Source organism: Lathamus discolor, chromosome 3 (genome assembly GCF_037157495.1).
Source record: "Lathamus discolor isolate bLatDis1 chromosome 3, bLatDis1.hap1, whole genome shotgun sequence".
In the NCBI taxonomy this organism is placed as follows: domain Eukaryota; kingdom Metazoa; phylum Chordata; class Aves; order Psittaciformes; family Psittacidae; genus Lathamus; species Lathamus discolor.
This window is the reverse complement of record NC_088886.1, coordinates 25,067,839-25,084,666: the sequence shown is the minus strand read 5'-3', so window position 1 is coordinate 25,084,666 and position 16,828 is coordinate 25,067,839. Positions and strand designations below refer to the sequence as shown.

The 16,828-nt window shown below is 46.6% G+C and overlaps 1 protein-coding gene across 1 annotated transcript; it reads right to left on the bottom strand.

The window, feature by feature from the left end:
* Window positions 1-646: 646 nt before the first annotated feature.
* Window positions 647-15,921, bottom strand: LOC136009891 (uncharacterized). The gene is made up of 5 exons (XM_065670336.1): window positions 15,885-15,921; window positions 15,547-15,710; window positions 14,093-14,296; window positions 10,236-10,426; window positions 647-721 (listed from the first exon to the last, which is right to left on the bottom strand). The coding sequence occupies exons 1-5, from the start codon at window positions 15,919-15,921 to the stop codon at window positions 703-705; spliced, it is 615 nt and encodes a 204-aa protein (XP_065526408.1). The 3' UTR covers window positions 647-702.
* Between the last annotated feature and the right edge of the window lie 907 nt (window positions 15,922-16,828).

The window sequence follows — 16,828 nt, the reverse complement described above, 5'->3', positions numbered from 1 at the left end:
GGAAAGGAAAGGAAAGGAAAGGAAAGGAAAGGAAAGGAAAGGAAAGGAAAGGAAAGGAAAGGAAAGGAAAGGAAAGGAAAGGAAAGGAAAGGAAAGGAAAGGAAAGGAAAGGAAAGGAAAGGAAAGGAAAGGAAAGGAAAGGAAAGGGAGGAGAGGAATGAGAGGAGAGAAGAGAAGAGAAGAGAAGAGAAGAGAAGAGAAGAGAAGAGAAGAGAAGAGAAGAGAAGAGAAGAGAAGAGAAGAGAAGAGAAGAGAAGAGAAGAGAAGAGAAGAGAAAAGGAGAGGAGAGAAGAGAAGAGAAGAGAAGAGAAGAGAAGAGAAGAGAAGAGAAGAGAAGAGAAGAGAAGAGAAGAGAAGAGAAGAGAAGAGAAGAGAAGAGAAGAGAAGAGAAGAAAGAAGAGAAGAGAAGAGAAGAGAAGAGAAGAGAAGAGAAGAGAAGAGAAGAGAAGAGAAGAGAAGAGAAGAGAAGAGAAGAGAAGAGAAGAGAAGAGAAGAGAAAGAAGAGAAGAGAAGAGAAGAGAAGAGAAGAGAAGAGAAGAGAAGAGAAGAGAAGAGAAGAGAAGAGAAACAGCATCTCCTCCACCTCTAAAATATCCCACAGTCATATACAACAGTCTGTACACCAGTGACTTGCCTTCTCTTGGCACATCTCTGGTGAGACTCTCCTTTCTCTTCCACAGCATCCTTGAAGGCACATGCATTTCAAGGAGAAATCCAGGAACTGTTTGAAGAAAGCAGAAAGGCAGTTTTGAAATGTGGATGGCAATACATTTGTTTTCAATGTCCATTATATCTCTCTCCCTTTTGTGAAACACAACAATTGGATACGATCATTACACAGACAAGGAGGATGCTCAGTGATGTTCAATGGATGCAGTGCCAGCCACACACAGCCAGTGGCATGGTTACATACACCCAAGCTCTCTTCCTAGATCCCTTAAATTTCTGCTTTCTCTGACATTAGAGGAAGTGTTGCTATTGCAGTGGCCTAAACCAGTAAGCTAGAAAGCATATCAACTTCTCCCTCTTGACTGCGCTGCATATGTAAGTGCAGTGCTAAGACTTCCTCAATCAGCACAGCTCTACGTTAAGAAAATGGGTGTTAAACACGTTTCTGGAAGTAACCTGTTTTGCTACGGGAGCCACAAATGCTTTTACCAGCCTAAGTCATCTCCAGTCTTTTCCCCTTTATGTTTTTATTACTCTTGTCTTTCACCTATTGCAAAATATGAGCTTTCCAAAACCCATATTCCTACCCTCCAGACCAGTCAAAGTGCCGCATTTTGATAGAAAGAAAGAAAGAAAGAAAGAAAGAAAGAAAGAAAGAAAGAAAGAAAGAAAGAAAGAAAGAAAGAAAGAAAGAAAGAAAGAAAGAAAGAAAGAAAGAAAGAAAGAAAGAAAGAAAGAAAGAGAGAGAAAGACTTTCTTTCTCATTCAGGTATTTAATGTTCACTTTGAAGATCCCTCAGAACTTGCTATCCCACCAGCTGCTTCCTTTATAACCGGGGGAATTACGGACACAAAGATATGCGTGCATTTGTGTGTGTACTGTTTCCCTAGGGCTGCTGGCCTAGAGCAACCTCACAAAGCTCTGTAACTTTCTAATAGTAAGAAATATATAACAGGATAATGTAGATAGCACAGGTCTACACAGCCCGAGTGTAACTTGAAGCAGCAAAAATGTTCCTGTCCTTTTGAGCACTGTTTTCACTTTGTGAGTCAATATATTTGTTATTATACTACAGGTCGTAAAGAATGGGGCAACTAAAGTCAAGGACATGTCGCTCCCCACAGGAGACAGGGGTTCCTTCCCAGGTAACATCAATCATGAATAAGCACAATGGTTAATCTGGCAGAGGCCAGTGTTTCTGTTACTTTTTTACTCTTCCTGTAGTCACAGCTATTATGTATCTGAGTCAAAAACACAGGGGCTGCTTCCCAGTGTGCCATCAAACACCCTTCACTTCAGATCCCGCTTGGAAACTCAAAACATTCTTTGGAGAATCTTACAATGTAAGAGAGGTAGAACTGTTCTAGAATCCACTGCTGACAACCTAGAACCCACCTAGGTGAACAACAAATATGGTGCCCTTTAAGAAAATCTTCCTTAAATGAGAAACTTACTCATTCTTACTTACTTCCTTCGTACGTCTTCGTTCCTTCCTTACTCATTCTGCCCTATCTGATAAATCATAAAATCCTAGAACGGCTTTGGTTGGAAGGGAGCTTAAATCTTACCCAGTTCCAACCCCCTGCCACGGGCAGAGACACCTTCCACTAGACCAGACTGCTCCAAGCCCCATCAAAGCTGGCCTCGAACACTGCCAGGGATGGGGCATCCACAGCTTCTCTGGGCAACCTGTGCCAGTCCCTCACCACCCTCACAGTGAAGAATTTCTTTGTGAGATTTCATCTAAATCTGCCATCTTGCAGTTTAAAACCACTCCCCCTTCTCCTATCAGTACATGCCCTTGTCAAAGGCGCCTCTCCAGATTTCTTGCAGGTCTCCTTAGGCACTGCAAGCTGCCATAAGGTCTCCCCTGAGCCTTCCCTTCTCCAGGCTGAACAACCTGAACTCTGTTTCCTTACAAGAGTTGCTCCAGCATCATCTTTGTGGCCTTCTCTGGACTTGCTCGAGCAGGTCCGCGTCCCTTTTGTGCTGGGGGCCCCAGAGCTGAACACAGTACCGCAGGTGGGGTATCAGGAGAGCAGAGTAGAGCGGGAGAATCCCCTCCCTCGACCTGCTGGTCACGCTCCTTTTGATACAGCCCAGCACACGGCTGGCTTTCTGGCTGCAGGCACACACTGCCGGCTCATGTGGAGCTTCTTAGCAACCAACCACCCCCCAAGACCCCCACCCCCAAGTCCTGCTCCTCAGAGCTGTTCTCAATCCAGCCTCTGCCCAGCATGTAGTTGTGCTTGGGAGCCTGTATCTCTTCCTGGGATGGATGTTAAACGTCAACACCACAAGAAGCCCCGCGTGCTACAATAGCGGGGTGATTACTGTCTTCCGACCAGAAACATCAAGCCAACGTTATTTGCTTTTTACACCTCATAGCAACCCATCAGCCGTGGGACACACGCTGCGGTGGCCCTACGTTGTGCGACCCCCGCTTCGTGCCTCCCCGCCGGGGCTGTGCCAGGGCGTCGGGGTCCTGTTTGGCTCGTACCCGCCTGAAAGCACGACGGAAGCTGGGGAACCTGCTCCTCCGTGGCATGTTCCGCCGCAGGCCCGCAGGGACCGGAGGCACCTGGACCGCGTCGAGAGCGGACTGAGCCTGTTGACAGCCGCGGCGGTGATACCCGCATCCGTCACCACGGCAACGGAACGCGCCCTCAGACAATTCGCGGCGGGCAGCCGACCAATGGCAGATCGCCTCACATGCCGCCCCGCCCACCGCCTCGCCCCGGGAAGCCTCTGCCTCTGCGCGACTGTGCCGGGCGCGCGTCCCCGGCCCGCGCCGACGGGGACGAGCAGACGGTGTCGTCGGCGCGGTTCCGCCGGGTGGATGTGCACGAGCACGACGAGAAGGAGCATAGAATAGCCGGGGCCGGAAAGGACCTTAAGATCACGTGGTTGCAACCCCCCTGCACGGGCAGGGACACCTCCCACTAAACCATGTCACCCACGGGTCTGTCCAGCCTGCCCTTGAACACCGCCAGGGATGGAGCACTCACAGCTGCCTTGGGCAACCCATTCCAGTGCCTCACCACCCTCACAGGAAGGAACTTCCTCCTTATATCCAATCTAAACTTCCCCTGTTCAAGTTCGAACCCGCTACCCCTTGTCCTATCACTACACTCCCTGATGAAGAGTCCCTCCCCAGCATCCCTATAGCCCCCCTTCAGATACTGGAAGGCTGCTATGAGGTCTCCACGCAGCCTTCTCTTCTCCAGCCTGAACAGGCCCCACTTTCTCAGCATATGGCAGGTGCTCCAGTCCCCTGATCATGCTCACGGCCCTCCTCTGCACTTGTTCCAACAGTTCCATGTCCTTCTCGTGTTCAGGACACCAGAACTCTACACACACCTCACGAGAGCAGAGTAGAGGGGCAGGATCACTTCCTTCGACCTGCTGGTCACGCTCCTTTTGATGCAGCCCAGCATACGTTTGGCTTTCTGGGCTGCGAGCGCACACTGCAGCCAGCTCGTGCTCAGTTTCTCATCAACCAACACCCCCAAATCCTTCTCTGCAGGGCTGCTCTGAATCTCTTCTCTGCCCAACCTGTAGGTGTCCCGGGATTGCCCCAGCCCAGGTGTAGGACCTTGCACTTGGCTTGGTTGAACCTCCTAAGGTTGGCATCAGCCCACCTCACAAGCACATCAAGGTCCCTCTGGATGGCACTCCTTCCCTCCAGCGTATCAACCGAACAAAACAGCTTGCTGTCGTCAGCAAACTTATGATTGATTTTGTCAGGTCCCATGCACTTGTTCAGGTTCAGGTTCTTAAGACGCTTTCAAACCTGCTCCTCTCCTACAGTGGGCCTAAGGTCTTCATTCTCACAGTCCCTGCATCTGCCTTGCCAGACTTGGGTAGTGTGGCCAGAGCATCTGGAAGTGAAGCCTGAGGGAAAGAACTTATTAAGAATCACAGAATCCCAAGGGTTGGAAGGGACCTCAAAAGATCATCTAGTCCAACCCCCCTGCAAGAGCAGGGTAACCTACAGTACATCACACAGGAACTTGTCCAGGCGGGCCTTGAATATCTCCAGTGTAGGAGACTCCACAACCCCCCTGGGCAACCTGTTCCAGTGCTCTGTCACTCTTACAGTAAAGAAGTTCTTCCTGATGTTAACGTGGAACTTCCTATGCCCCACTTTACACCCATTGCCCCTTGTCCTATCACTGGATATCACTGAAAAAAGCCTAGCTCCATCATCCTGACACCCACCCTTTACATATTTGGAAACACTGATGAGGTCACCCCTCAGTCTCCTCTTCTCCAAGCTAAAGAGACCCAGCTCCCTCAGCCTCTCCTCATAAGGGAGATGTTCCACTCCCTTAATCATCTTTGTGGCTCTGCGCTGGACTCTTTCAAGCAATTCCCTGTCCTTCTTGAACAGAGGGGCCCAGAACTGGACGCAATATTCCAGATGCAGCCTCACCAAGGCTGAGTAGAGGGGGAGGAGAACCTCTCTTGACCTACTAACCACACCCTTTCTAATGCACCCTAAGATGCCATTTGCCTTCTTGGCCACAAGAGCACATTGCTGGCTCATGGTCATCCTCCTATGCACCAGGACTCCCAGGTCCCTTTCCCCTTCGCTACTTTCCAGCAGGTCAACCCCCAACCTGTACTGGTACATGGGGTTGTTCTTCCCCAGATGCAAGACTCTACACTTGCCCTTGTTGAATTTCATCAAGTTTCTCCCCGCCCAACTCTCCAGCCTGTCCAGCTCTCGCTGAATGGCAAAACAGCCTTCTGGTGTGTCAGCCACTCCTCCCAGTTTTGTGTCATCAGCGAACTTGCTGAGGGTGCACTCAGTTCCCTCATCCAGGTTGTTGATGAAAATATTAAACAGCACTGGTCCCAGCACCGACCCCTGAGGGACTCCACTAGTCACAGACCTCCAGCTAGATTCTGCGCCATTGACCACAACTCTCTGCCTTCTTCCTTTCAACCAGTTCTTGATCCACTTCACTACTTGATCGTCAAGCCCACACTTCCTTAGCTTATCTATGAGGATGCTGTGAGAGACAGTATCAAATGCCTTACTGAAATCAAGAAAAACCACATCTACCGCTCTACCATCATCCCTCCACCTAGTCACTTCCTCATAGAAGGCTGTAAGGTTGGTCAAACATGACTTCCCCCTCATAAAACCATGTAGGCTGTTCTTAATGACCCCCTCATCCTTGATATGCCTAGAGATGGAGTCAAGAATAAGTTGTTCCATCACCTTTCCAGGGATGGAGGTAAGGCTGACCGGTCTATAATGACCCGGGTCCTCCTTCTTGCCCTTCTTATAGACTGGTGTGACATTTGCCATCCGCCAATCCTCAGGCACCTCTCCCGTTTCCCACGACTTACCAAAGATGATGGAGAGTGGCCTAGCAATGACCTCCGCCAGCTCCCTCAGCACCCGTGGGTGCATTCCATCCGGACCCATCGATTTATAGATATCCAGAAACTCAGCCTTCCCAAATCCAGGGTAGCCAGTTCTCCCGATAGCTTCCGGAGAGGGCCCACATTGTCCCTAGTCTGTCTTTTATTTGCTACGTACCTATAGAATCCCTTCTTGTTATCTTTCACATCCCTTGCCAAATTTCATTCTAACTGGCCCTTAGCTTTCCTCACCTGGTCCCTAGCTTCCCGGACAACATCCCTGTATACCTCCCAGGCTGCCTGTCCTTCCTTCCGCCTTTCATAAGCCTCTTTTTGTCCCTCTAAGTTTCCCCAGCAGCTTGTTATTCCACCCATGGAGGTCTCCTGACCCGATGATCCCAAAGAGGCCAAAGTCCGCTGTCTTGGAAGTCCCGGGCAGTGAGCACACTGCGTGCCCTTTCTCACTGTCCTGATGATCTCAAACTTGACCGCCTCATGATCGCTACAGCCAAGGCAGCCCTGGTGCACCACATTCCCTGTTGGTGAGCACGAGGTCAAGCATGGCACCTCTCCTTGTCAGCTCCTCTATTACTTGCAGGAAGAAGTTGCCTTCCACACAACAGAGGAACCTCCTGGATTGCTTGCGCTGGGCCGTACTGTCCCTCCAAAAGATATCAGGACGGTTGAAATCCCCCATGAGGACAAGGGCCTGCCAGCGTGAGGCTGTTCCTATCTGTCTACAGAGGGCTTCATTCACAGAGTCCTCCTGATCAGGCGGTCTGTAACAGATCCCCACAGTAATGTCCCCCATTGCTGTTCTCCCTTTGACCCTGACCCGCAAACTCCGTTGACTGATCACCTGACCCCACACAGAGTTCCATACTCTCCAGCCTATCACTGACATAAACAGCAACTCCCCTGCCCCATCTGCTGGGCCTGTCTTTCCTAAAAAGCCTGTAATCTTCCATTCCAACACTCCAGCCATAGCAGCCATTCCACCATGTTTCTGTGATACCAATTATAACATATCCCCGTCGATGTGCACACCTCTCTTAAGAAGTTCGTGGATGACGAGGAGGGAGGCGACGGGCAAGGCGGGCCTGACAAGAGCGAGGGGGACTCGCTCCTCAAACTCTTCTTTTTGAAAGTCAACAGAAGCCTAAGCTAAGAAAACATGCAGTAAACACAGAGAACTCCGAAGGCAACGATGATCTAAGATAAAGAGGCAACTCTGTCACACCTCCACACAAAAAACCGCAGAGCTGAGAAACAGCACCAGGCAATCTTGTTTATATAATGCAAGGAAGAGCAAAAAGAATCGCTTATAGGAGGAGAGAGAGGGTCAGGTTACTCACTCCTCACTACTCTCTTGTCAGACAACTAAGAGAGGCAAGGCATCATATTTCTGGAAACACAGACATTTCACTGGAATTCCACCTTTTCTGGATTTTATTCTTCTCTTACTTACAGCCACAAACTTTCTGACTGACTGAAAGCAGTAAGAACTGTGGAAAGCAAGCTACTGAACACGAGAAGCTAAGCTGGCTCCTGATAACTAAGGAAAAAGAAAAGAAGAAAAGCAGAGTCATGCATGGCAGGGTTTTTTTTTTTTTTGAGCTCGCAGACCTTTTGCGGGTGTTCTGAGCCTACTCATAACTCTAAGGTCCAAACTCTGCGTATTTGTAAAGTTACAAAATTACAGTTCCTTTCTTTAAGCTGTGTATTACTGAATGCAGTTTTAAAGAAAAGGACAATAATAATAAAAAGCCCCAACGACATTTTAGATTATAGGTAATTAAACCTGATCCCTGACGAAAAATACCTTTCTTTTTTTGACCACCCTAGAGGCCCAAAACTGACAGGAACGATGCATAAGTGAACAGAAGAAAATGCCCTTTGCAGAACGGATCCTTAGAAGGCACGATTTCGAACACAGCTGAAATGATCTTGGGTCAGTAACAACTATTATGTCACTGCAACAAGTGGGAGAAGTAACTGCTGGCTTGGACCTCGAATTTGGAAACAGCGGGATAGGTTTATAGCTCCCCCAAGTCTCTCAAATGAGGCTGTGCCATAAGTGTCCTCAAGCCCTAGTATAGGACTTGCTACATGAGCACGAGGTGGAACACTAATTAACGAAGAAAGGAAAAAAAATCCAAACCAAAACCTTCCACCAGGCATTTGCCTTTTCAGAATAATAACAATCTTAGAAAAATAATCAGCTGTGCTGACTCTATCAATGAAAACTGCATCAGAGAAACTCATCAGACGTTGTGCTACCGCAGAAATAAGACCACAGCCTCCTCTGATATTGAATCCTGAATACAGCTCGCAGGGCAAAACTACACTTACGTGTGGACAGCTGCTTCCCTTTCACAGGAGCTGCCATTGTCAAGTTGTTCAAGGGTTTCAATATCCAGGCATCCCTAGCTGAAAAAAACAGACAGCAGAGGGTCTTCATGGTGCAGTCTGTTGCAAAAAGCTCTAGGCATGTTTGGACAGTGAGTTTTAAAATGAAGTCGCAGCCTCGGGTGGGACATTTGTTTGCATTCCTGAGGCACCTCAGTAAGAGAGAAGTAAGAATGGAAACTACTAAAAATCAAAATTACGTTGACCATGTTGAGGAATGTATGTAAATATGCTTTCTGGGAATCTGAAGTGGATATATGAATGTACTTTCAGACAGAATTAGTTGTCTTAAGACTACTTGTTGTATGCCATCCTGTTCAAAGTCACCTTTGAATGACTGATTCACATTATTTGAGCTCTTTGCAAGCTCTCACTGGTTACGGAAAGAAAATATCCCCAGATACACATCAATTAACACATAAGAACCACAAATGAGCAGTCTGGCAACCCACCAGTGCAGAGCAAGAAAAACTGCACTGTTAGGGGAACGATACTGAAAATAGCCGCTTGGGGCAAAGCGTCCTTGCAAAAGATGCAAATTTTATTCATTCAGAATTGTTCATTTTAAAAAGTATCTTAATGAAAGTAAGTAAAATAAATCACACATGAAAGAGTACTGGCTGAAAGTCACTGCCTATATGCATACAGCTCTTGGATTCTCTTTGGCAATCAACATGCTTAGGCAGCAAGAGATCTCATGACACACTGTCACTTGGCAAGTCAGCTCCTCTCTAAAGTTATTAGAATCCACGCAAACTTGATGTCCTTTCCTATTTTATTCTTCAAAGATATGTATGTCAAAAATTTAGAATCCAAAGCTGAAGGCATACAAAGAATTACCCACTCAGAAGAAGGAATTCCTCAACATTTTTCTATTCTTTCATATATGCCATTTTTATTGCTCCTCATGTTCTGCGTCTGAATTGGTATGGACTGACAGGTAAAGCTCACCATAGTAAACCTCGCTGTACAGTCTGCTCACCAGGATGGCTGCTCTTTCCTCATCTGACTTCCTCCCTGACTGGGAAGTTGCTACACTTGAGAAACCACAGCTATTCCCACAATCACAGCAGGCCTGGCAGCTAGGCATTTCAACACTGCTATGAACTGAGCCACAAAACATTCATTTAAAGCAAGGAGTACTATACTGCTTTTCAAATACAAAAGAAGAGCACAGATAACTTATCTATGCCTTGGTTCCTTATCTGCCTAGTGGGGAGAGCCAAGGTTAAAGCCTGTGAGTTCTTATGCTGCTCTTCTATACTAACAAACACTAAGCAGTTCTTGTCTGTCCTTAAAAAATTATGACTGCATGTGCATGTGAAGTAACGGAAGGGTATTGTCAAATTTTGCTTATGGCTGTACAATCCTTGTTTCAAATCAGCAGTCCCCGAAAAGCAGAATTCGGTCTGGAAGTAGCAGCATCCAGCAAAACATAAGCATCTATTCTAGATTCCTATAGGATCTGCAGCCCATGCATTCTGGCCTTTTTTGGGGGGGGAACAATATTAATTGTCTTGTGTCAGTCCCAGTTTGGTTTCTTAACAATCAGACACAGCACACTCTCTACCTGGCGACTACGCTTTAATGAGACTTGGGATGTGGGCAACTTGCCTTTACGCGCTTCATGTTTATGCGCAAATTGTGGAATTTGCAGTATTAGTGACATCTGTCCAACGGGTTAGTAAGTTCATGCGCACTAAATGTAATGGAAGGAATTCCTGACAACATCCGCCTATCACGTAAACAATGGCTTACTTTTCATTATACTGGCTCTTACCTGTCAAGGAGAAGCTCTAGTACTGCCTTAGAGGAAGCAAAAGCCCCGTATGTTAATAGAAACATATCGATGTAAGTAAAATCATTATCCTCAAAAGACGTTATAAGGTTTTCTACCAGCTTCTCAAGAGTTCCACTTGTTATCTTCCTGGTGTTGCTGACAGTACGTTCTTTTATCTGGTCTTCTTCATCCTACAAAGCGGAAAGAAAAACAAAGCACAACAATCAGACGCAAGTCAGATCCCTGACCAGGCTTTCACAATGAAACACAGATTAAATTCCATCTTTTCACAGGAATAAGTACATCTTTGACTACCAAATTATTTTGGCTCTCCAAACACCAAATGCTCTATCAAATAACGGAGACTTTTGGTAAGTTTATCTTTAAGATACTTCTCAGGCATGTTCCACGTAAGATTGTATAGCCTGACTGCTATCAAGTTATCTTACGATCCTACCGTGTATTAGTATCTAAAAGAATATCCATTATCCCACAAAGAATAATATTACTGGAGAGAACAACAGCGGTAATCCAGTGTCTCACTTAACTTCTGAATACACATGACAACTGACCACAACTGCGGCATCGGCACTTGTGATTCCCTTGCTGAAAGTACCAACTTTGGCTCACCACACAGAACGTAAGGTCATGAACACATCCGGATGCGAAACATTTCATCGTACTTTTGCAAGGAGTTTATCAAAGTCATCTTGCAGACGTGCCATTATAACATTTCCATTTTCTCTCACGGTTTCCAGGAGGTACAATATTTGTCAACAAATCTAGGGTTTGGTGTTGGGGGGTGTGTGCATTTTCAACAGCAGTTGGTTTTAAGGCTTACATCCTGCTTTAAGTCTGAAGCAGCTAGAAACATTCCCTTCAATTCTACCACTATTTAGAGGGCGGTCCCGAAGATGACTTTTGTGAGTAGTTTGAATACTTATTTGTTAAGTAGGTGTGATAAAAAAGCTTTAAAAATGGGATTATAAATGAAAACATCAACAAGAGCTGCTGCCCAAATAGAAACATACAGAATTGCAGCCACTACTTCATAAATACCACTCAAAACTATTGCTTTTACCAAAAAACCCCACTGGTTTGCACTTTGTTTCCAATGCAAATATTATCTGTTGAGATTCTGAAAGCAAGAATTGTGGAATGAAACCAATGTAATAGTTTTTCATTAGGCAGACTGGAATAAAGTACTGAAAGAAAACAACTGGGATGAAGAAGAAGTAAATGAGATACCAAACATTCTTCAGGCTTAGTCATTTAAAACATTACCTCTTTACTAAAGACTTGTTTTATTCCGGAATTCCGCAAATGTAGTCTCAAGATAGTGAAACTCGTCTCTCTGCAACACAGTTTCTACTGATTTTGACAGATCTTCAAAAGCTTTTCGCTTTCCTGGAAACTTACAGCTTTTCCAGATGGGGTTTTCCACTCTAGCTGTTTTTATTAACTTGAGGGACAGACACCCTGTGCTGGAATAGAACTGCCTAAAGTGCAGTAACTTATAATCTAACTCAAAATAAGGAACTCTAACCAAGAATGACTGTTTCATTTCACTGATTGCCTGACTGTGAAAATGCAAATAACCTTAAACCTTCTGAACGTAGGAATGAGATTTTTCCGTCATTTTACCCTTATTATTTGGATATTGCTTCCCTACACACACAGGCTCTCTAGCATAGGCCTTCACATTTCCTCATTCTGCATGCTGCTGAAAAATCAGAATTCTGCATGTTGACTGCACCAATCTCAGAAGCCAGAACGGCTTCATGACGTTTCCTATCATCTGACAACTAGGGGTATTCCCGGATTTCCAAACCTCCACCCTTTTCCTTTCCCTTCTTACGGAATAAATAACCTCTCACGGCAGCAACCCAGAGCTTCCAGGACCAGTGGTGCCCCCCACAGAAAACAGATTTCAGTTCTACTCTGACCTGATTAAAAACATGGGAAGCAGAGGTTCTAAGCACTATCTCTATGCAGGACAGGAAATGCGTGTATTTCGTGACTTTGGTTTCAGCACTGCTGTACTGCTCCATGTCATGGAACTCTGCAAGAAACTGCTATGATAAAAACCTCAGGGCAGATATATAACAGTTTAAAATACCAACCTGGATACTACATCAAGCCGAGTTCTTATATTCTTGTCTCTGATACCAAAGAAAATACACAAACATAACTAAATAATAATGAAAGTTATAGCTACTTCCTGAAGATCGGGCTTATACTGCCACAGCGGCAATTATTCCAGGGAAGTGAGGACATTTTACATCAGCTGGGGCCTTGGCCTGACACAGCTGAAGGCGCTCAGCAGCATGCCACATTCAGCACGTATGCTTTTAAGCTTATTTTACTCACCGCTGAAGCCATCTGTGCGTGCTTTAAAATACACCTTTGAAAAGCAGTACGGAGCTGTAACTCTTGCAGGAATGCAGGCCCGTAATTTCTCATCCGGCTTAGAAAGCAATACAAAACGAAAACACCCGAACCTGTATTCCTTCGAGTTTTGGGGAACGTTCTGCTAACTTCTGAGATCCCTTCATTAGTCAAAATACCATGACTATTTGTCTGGGAGACCTGAGAACTGCTCCCAGCAGGAGAAAATAACCCGTGGCACAGCTTGAAATAACTGTTAGATGTTCGGCCTCTCAGGCTCTAAGCTAAGATTCTTTTTCTGGACTAAGAATAAACTGATCCATGGACACAACTGGTGAAATACTGTTTACCCATGAAGAAAAGAGGAGTCAACACAAGCAGATGTTCCAGATGTCCAGGCAGACAACTTCAGTGTTTTGCTGGTTTTTAAATAGCGAGAGCAGCCAGTGCTGAAAGTCAGCATCCTAACAACGCACGTGAAATTCAGCTCCCTGGAGCAGGCTCCCACGTCCATGAGCAGCCTTCAAAAGGCCGCTGCGCCAGCTTTACTTCCCCAAAGAGACGGTGTTTCTTCCATTGGCCCTTTAGCTACCTACACTCTCAAAAACTTCATACCCTCACTTGAATTTAAGATTCTTACACAGTCAGGCTATGAAACAGCACACCATAACACTGTAGAAAAGATACAACAGCTCAGCTGAACTACCAAATACAAAAATTAGACAGCTTTTGTAAAGCAGTACCATTACAGTACTAGGGAAAGTCTTTCCCTCTTCAGTGGCTGCAATTTTTTGTAACGTTAAAATTCTTACGCTGAAAAAAAGAAAATAGGAGGGAGGGGGGAAGCGTTGGAATGATGTCTGATTGCTGTTTCTGTAGAAATGGTCTCTGCCACCCAGGGTTGAGTATCGACATGCAAGCAAGTAACGCGATAAACGCAGAAAAAGACCCCAGTGTGGAAGCCGGGAAACGGTTCGCCTCTGCTTTTAAGATGGGCCAGAGGAAGCACACCCGTATGTGCTGCGCTGAAGAGAGGCCCGAGTCTGCTGGGACAGCCTGTGTTCATTGCGCTGTCCCACCCATTAGTGTTTGCGTAAGAGCTCCCTGGCAATGGGGAATCCCTCCCATCTGCTCTGCAGTAACTGGATGGGCCAGTTCCTCTCCGGTTGCCACGACCTTTAACCACCAGACCTTCCACGCAAACACTACTGCTGCACCAGTGATGGAGGGGATCTGCAGATCACGCCTTTCCCCGTCAGCAGCAGTTTGCATCGTCTTAAGCCGCACGGAGTTTCCCGGACTTTCCCACAGCTCTGTAAATTGTTGCGAGATGAGCCTTGGAGCTTAGACACAGTTCTGGATCTTACAGATGAACCCAAGGTAACTGCGTTGGCCTTCCCACCAGGTATGCTTGGTCTCTCTCTCGAGATCCCTTAACCCGAATAAACGCAGAGAGCCGCGAGTGGTACCTGAGAGGAGCGAAGCGGCTCCGCGGTGGAGACGGCAGGCACCAAGCGGCCGGGGGTCGGCAGCACGGTCACCCCTCGGGGCGGGGGGCTGAGGCCGCGCACCCGCCCAGGCCCGTCCTGGCCCAACCCACAGCCCGCCCCGGGCAGGCTGGCCTCGCCTCTCCGCTGGCTGGGAGGCTGCGCGGGCCTGCGGCGGGGCCGCGCCTGGGCCGCGCGGGGCCGGAGCCCAGCCCGAGGGTGGCATCGCCCGCCGCCGCCTCACCGCGCGTCTGCCCCTCGCCAGAGGAAGGGGCCGGAGCCCGCCTGGCCGGCGGCAGGCCTGTTGGAAAGAGCAGAATTTTGTATGATAAAACAATTGCATAAAATAGTAAAAATTATTATGTTTGAGAAATTTATAAATTAATAGTGAGGTTTTGTGTATTAGAAAATGCTGTGACTTCGTGGTTTTGTATCACGGCGGTTCTAATGTTGCAATATATCACAGCTGTCTTGTACCCAATGCTACAAAAACATAGCGTAACCAAATATGGTAAAAGGAGTGTAAACGGATTTAGAAAAGTATGTACTGGAGACTATACCCAAGTGGAACCTGTGTATACGATAGCTGGAAGAGCATACCAGAAAGAAGATAAGAGGGTGCTAACGTTTGGAATATACTCAAGTGGGGGAAAGGTGAAAAGGACAACCTGAGGAAGACTTCTTACTTCATCTGAGGAAGACTCTTACTTCATCGGAACGACCACCAGACGACCACCAGAGGGGGCCGCGCAAGCGCAGAAGAGGCTGATGTTGTAATAGATGGATATGGCAATCCCTAATGCATATGTATTAGTTAAATGTTGTAACCTATGATGAATATGTATTAACTGTGAAACTTTTAGGATATAAATTGTGGACGCGATGTGACGAGGTTGAAGCCAGATTTGGGCGAGTGCCCCTGGTTTCCCAGCGCTGCAATAAAGCGCCTCATATAACCATTCCGGTGGTTATGTGTTTAATCTTACGCTAACAGGCCGGGCGTTTTGTGTTAGCTGGGGCCTTGGCCTGACGCAGCTGAAGGCGCTCAGCAGCACGGCACGTTCAGTGCGTGTGCGTTTAAGCTCATTTGACTCACCGCTGAAACGGCTGTGTGTGCTTTAAAGTGCGCCCTGCAGAAACGGGGCAGAGCTGTAACTCTTGCAGAAATGCAGACCATTACTTTCTCATCCGGCGGAGAAAGCAATTGTGAGATACTGATGCAGAGTCCGCGTATCAATACGAACTCACTCCTCTAAGCAAGCTAACAAGGTTTTGTTGAAGGACAAAGTCAATAAAGCAAAAGCAACAGCGCTGGGCGCATGACCGTAGCCAGAGGCGCAAGGGATTAGTATTTGTTGCAGGTTTCTGTACTTTCACTATTGCATCAGTTACATACGTACTCATAATTCCTGCATATAGGCGGGGAATATTAGAACTAGCTCCAAGAACTTCTTATCGTAAGTCTCCTCCTCTTGGCGTCTGCGCAGTGCTCTGCGGTGATTGTGGGCGGGGGTCTTGAGGATGAAGTAAGCAGTCTTCCTCTTGTGAGTAGGGGTCTTCAAGATGAAGTAAGCAGTCTTCCTCACAGTGTACTTTTCACCTTTGGCACAGTTGGACGCCCCAGTAATCACACAACTAGCTGAAACCACGATTCTATCGATACCTAGCAAAGATTTAAAACAGTGTGACCTTCCTGCAAAATCTAATGCAGGATGGGCAGACAAGGAGTATCCCGAGCTAGCAGATGTTTGGGAGGCTCTGTCTCTAAACTCACCGATAAGTAGCAGGATGGTGGGAAATAACTCATTCATGTTTAGTGGGGCCACTAAATCCTGTTATCTCACCACAGACTTACAACACAAACATTGTTCTTTGAAGATACTTTAGAAGACTAGTGTGAAACAATTAACTCATGTTTAGTGGGGCCACTACATTCCACAGACTTACAACATAAACATTCTAAGTGACTCGGTTTTGAGAGTCTGACCCTTTTTACCTTGTTGTCTAATCTTGTGTCTTCAGCGAGCTTTGTTTCTGTTATTGTAAACTCGTACAGTTATATCCACATAACCACACCTGTGACTTGCGAAAGCCAATGCATTTATGTGTTTCTCACACGATACAAAACTAAAACACCCGAACCTGGATTCCTTCAAGTTTTGGGGAACTTGCTGCTAACTTCTGAGATCCCTTCGTTAGTCAAAATACCATGACTATTTGTTTGGGAGACCTGAGAACCGTTCCCAACAGGAGAAAATAACCCGTGGCACAGCTTGAAATAACTGTTAGATGTTCGGCTTCTCAGGCCGTGTGCTGAGATCCTTATTTCTGGACTCAGAATTGTGAGAAACGTGCTCACTTCTAAAAAAATTTATTAGGTTTATTAGTTCCCAATCAATAGCGGTAGGTTTCCAGCTATATCCTGCCTTGTCTACTCCTGCCTTTTCGTTACTAACACTGGTTCCGAACGTGTCCCTTCCTGAAATACAACCAATGCTTTCTTTTCTAGGCCCTCAAATCGGCCTAGTCCAAACCACCTGTGCAAAGACGTGTGTTCCCCTTCGTTGATGATTATTTAGTCCTTTCAAGAGTTACTTTCAGTGGGTCATCAGGTGACGTTCTAGTCCGTGTAACAGGTTCTTCTACTGGTCCTTTCACTGGAGAAGCATGGGTCCACCCTTTTTCTTCCGTTCGGATGGCAGTCTCGGTGGTGAGTAG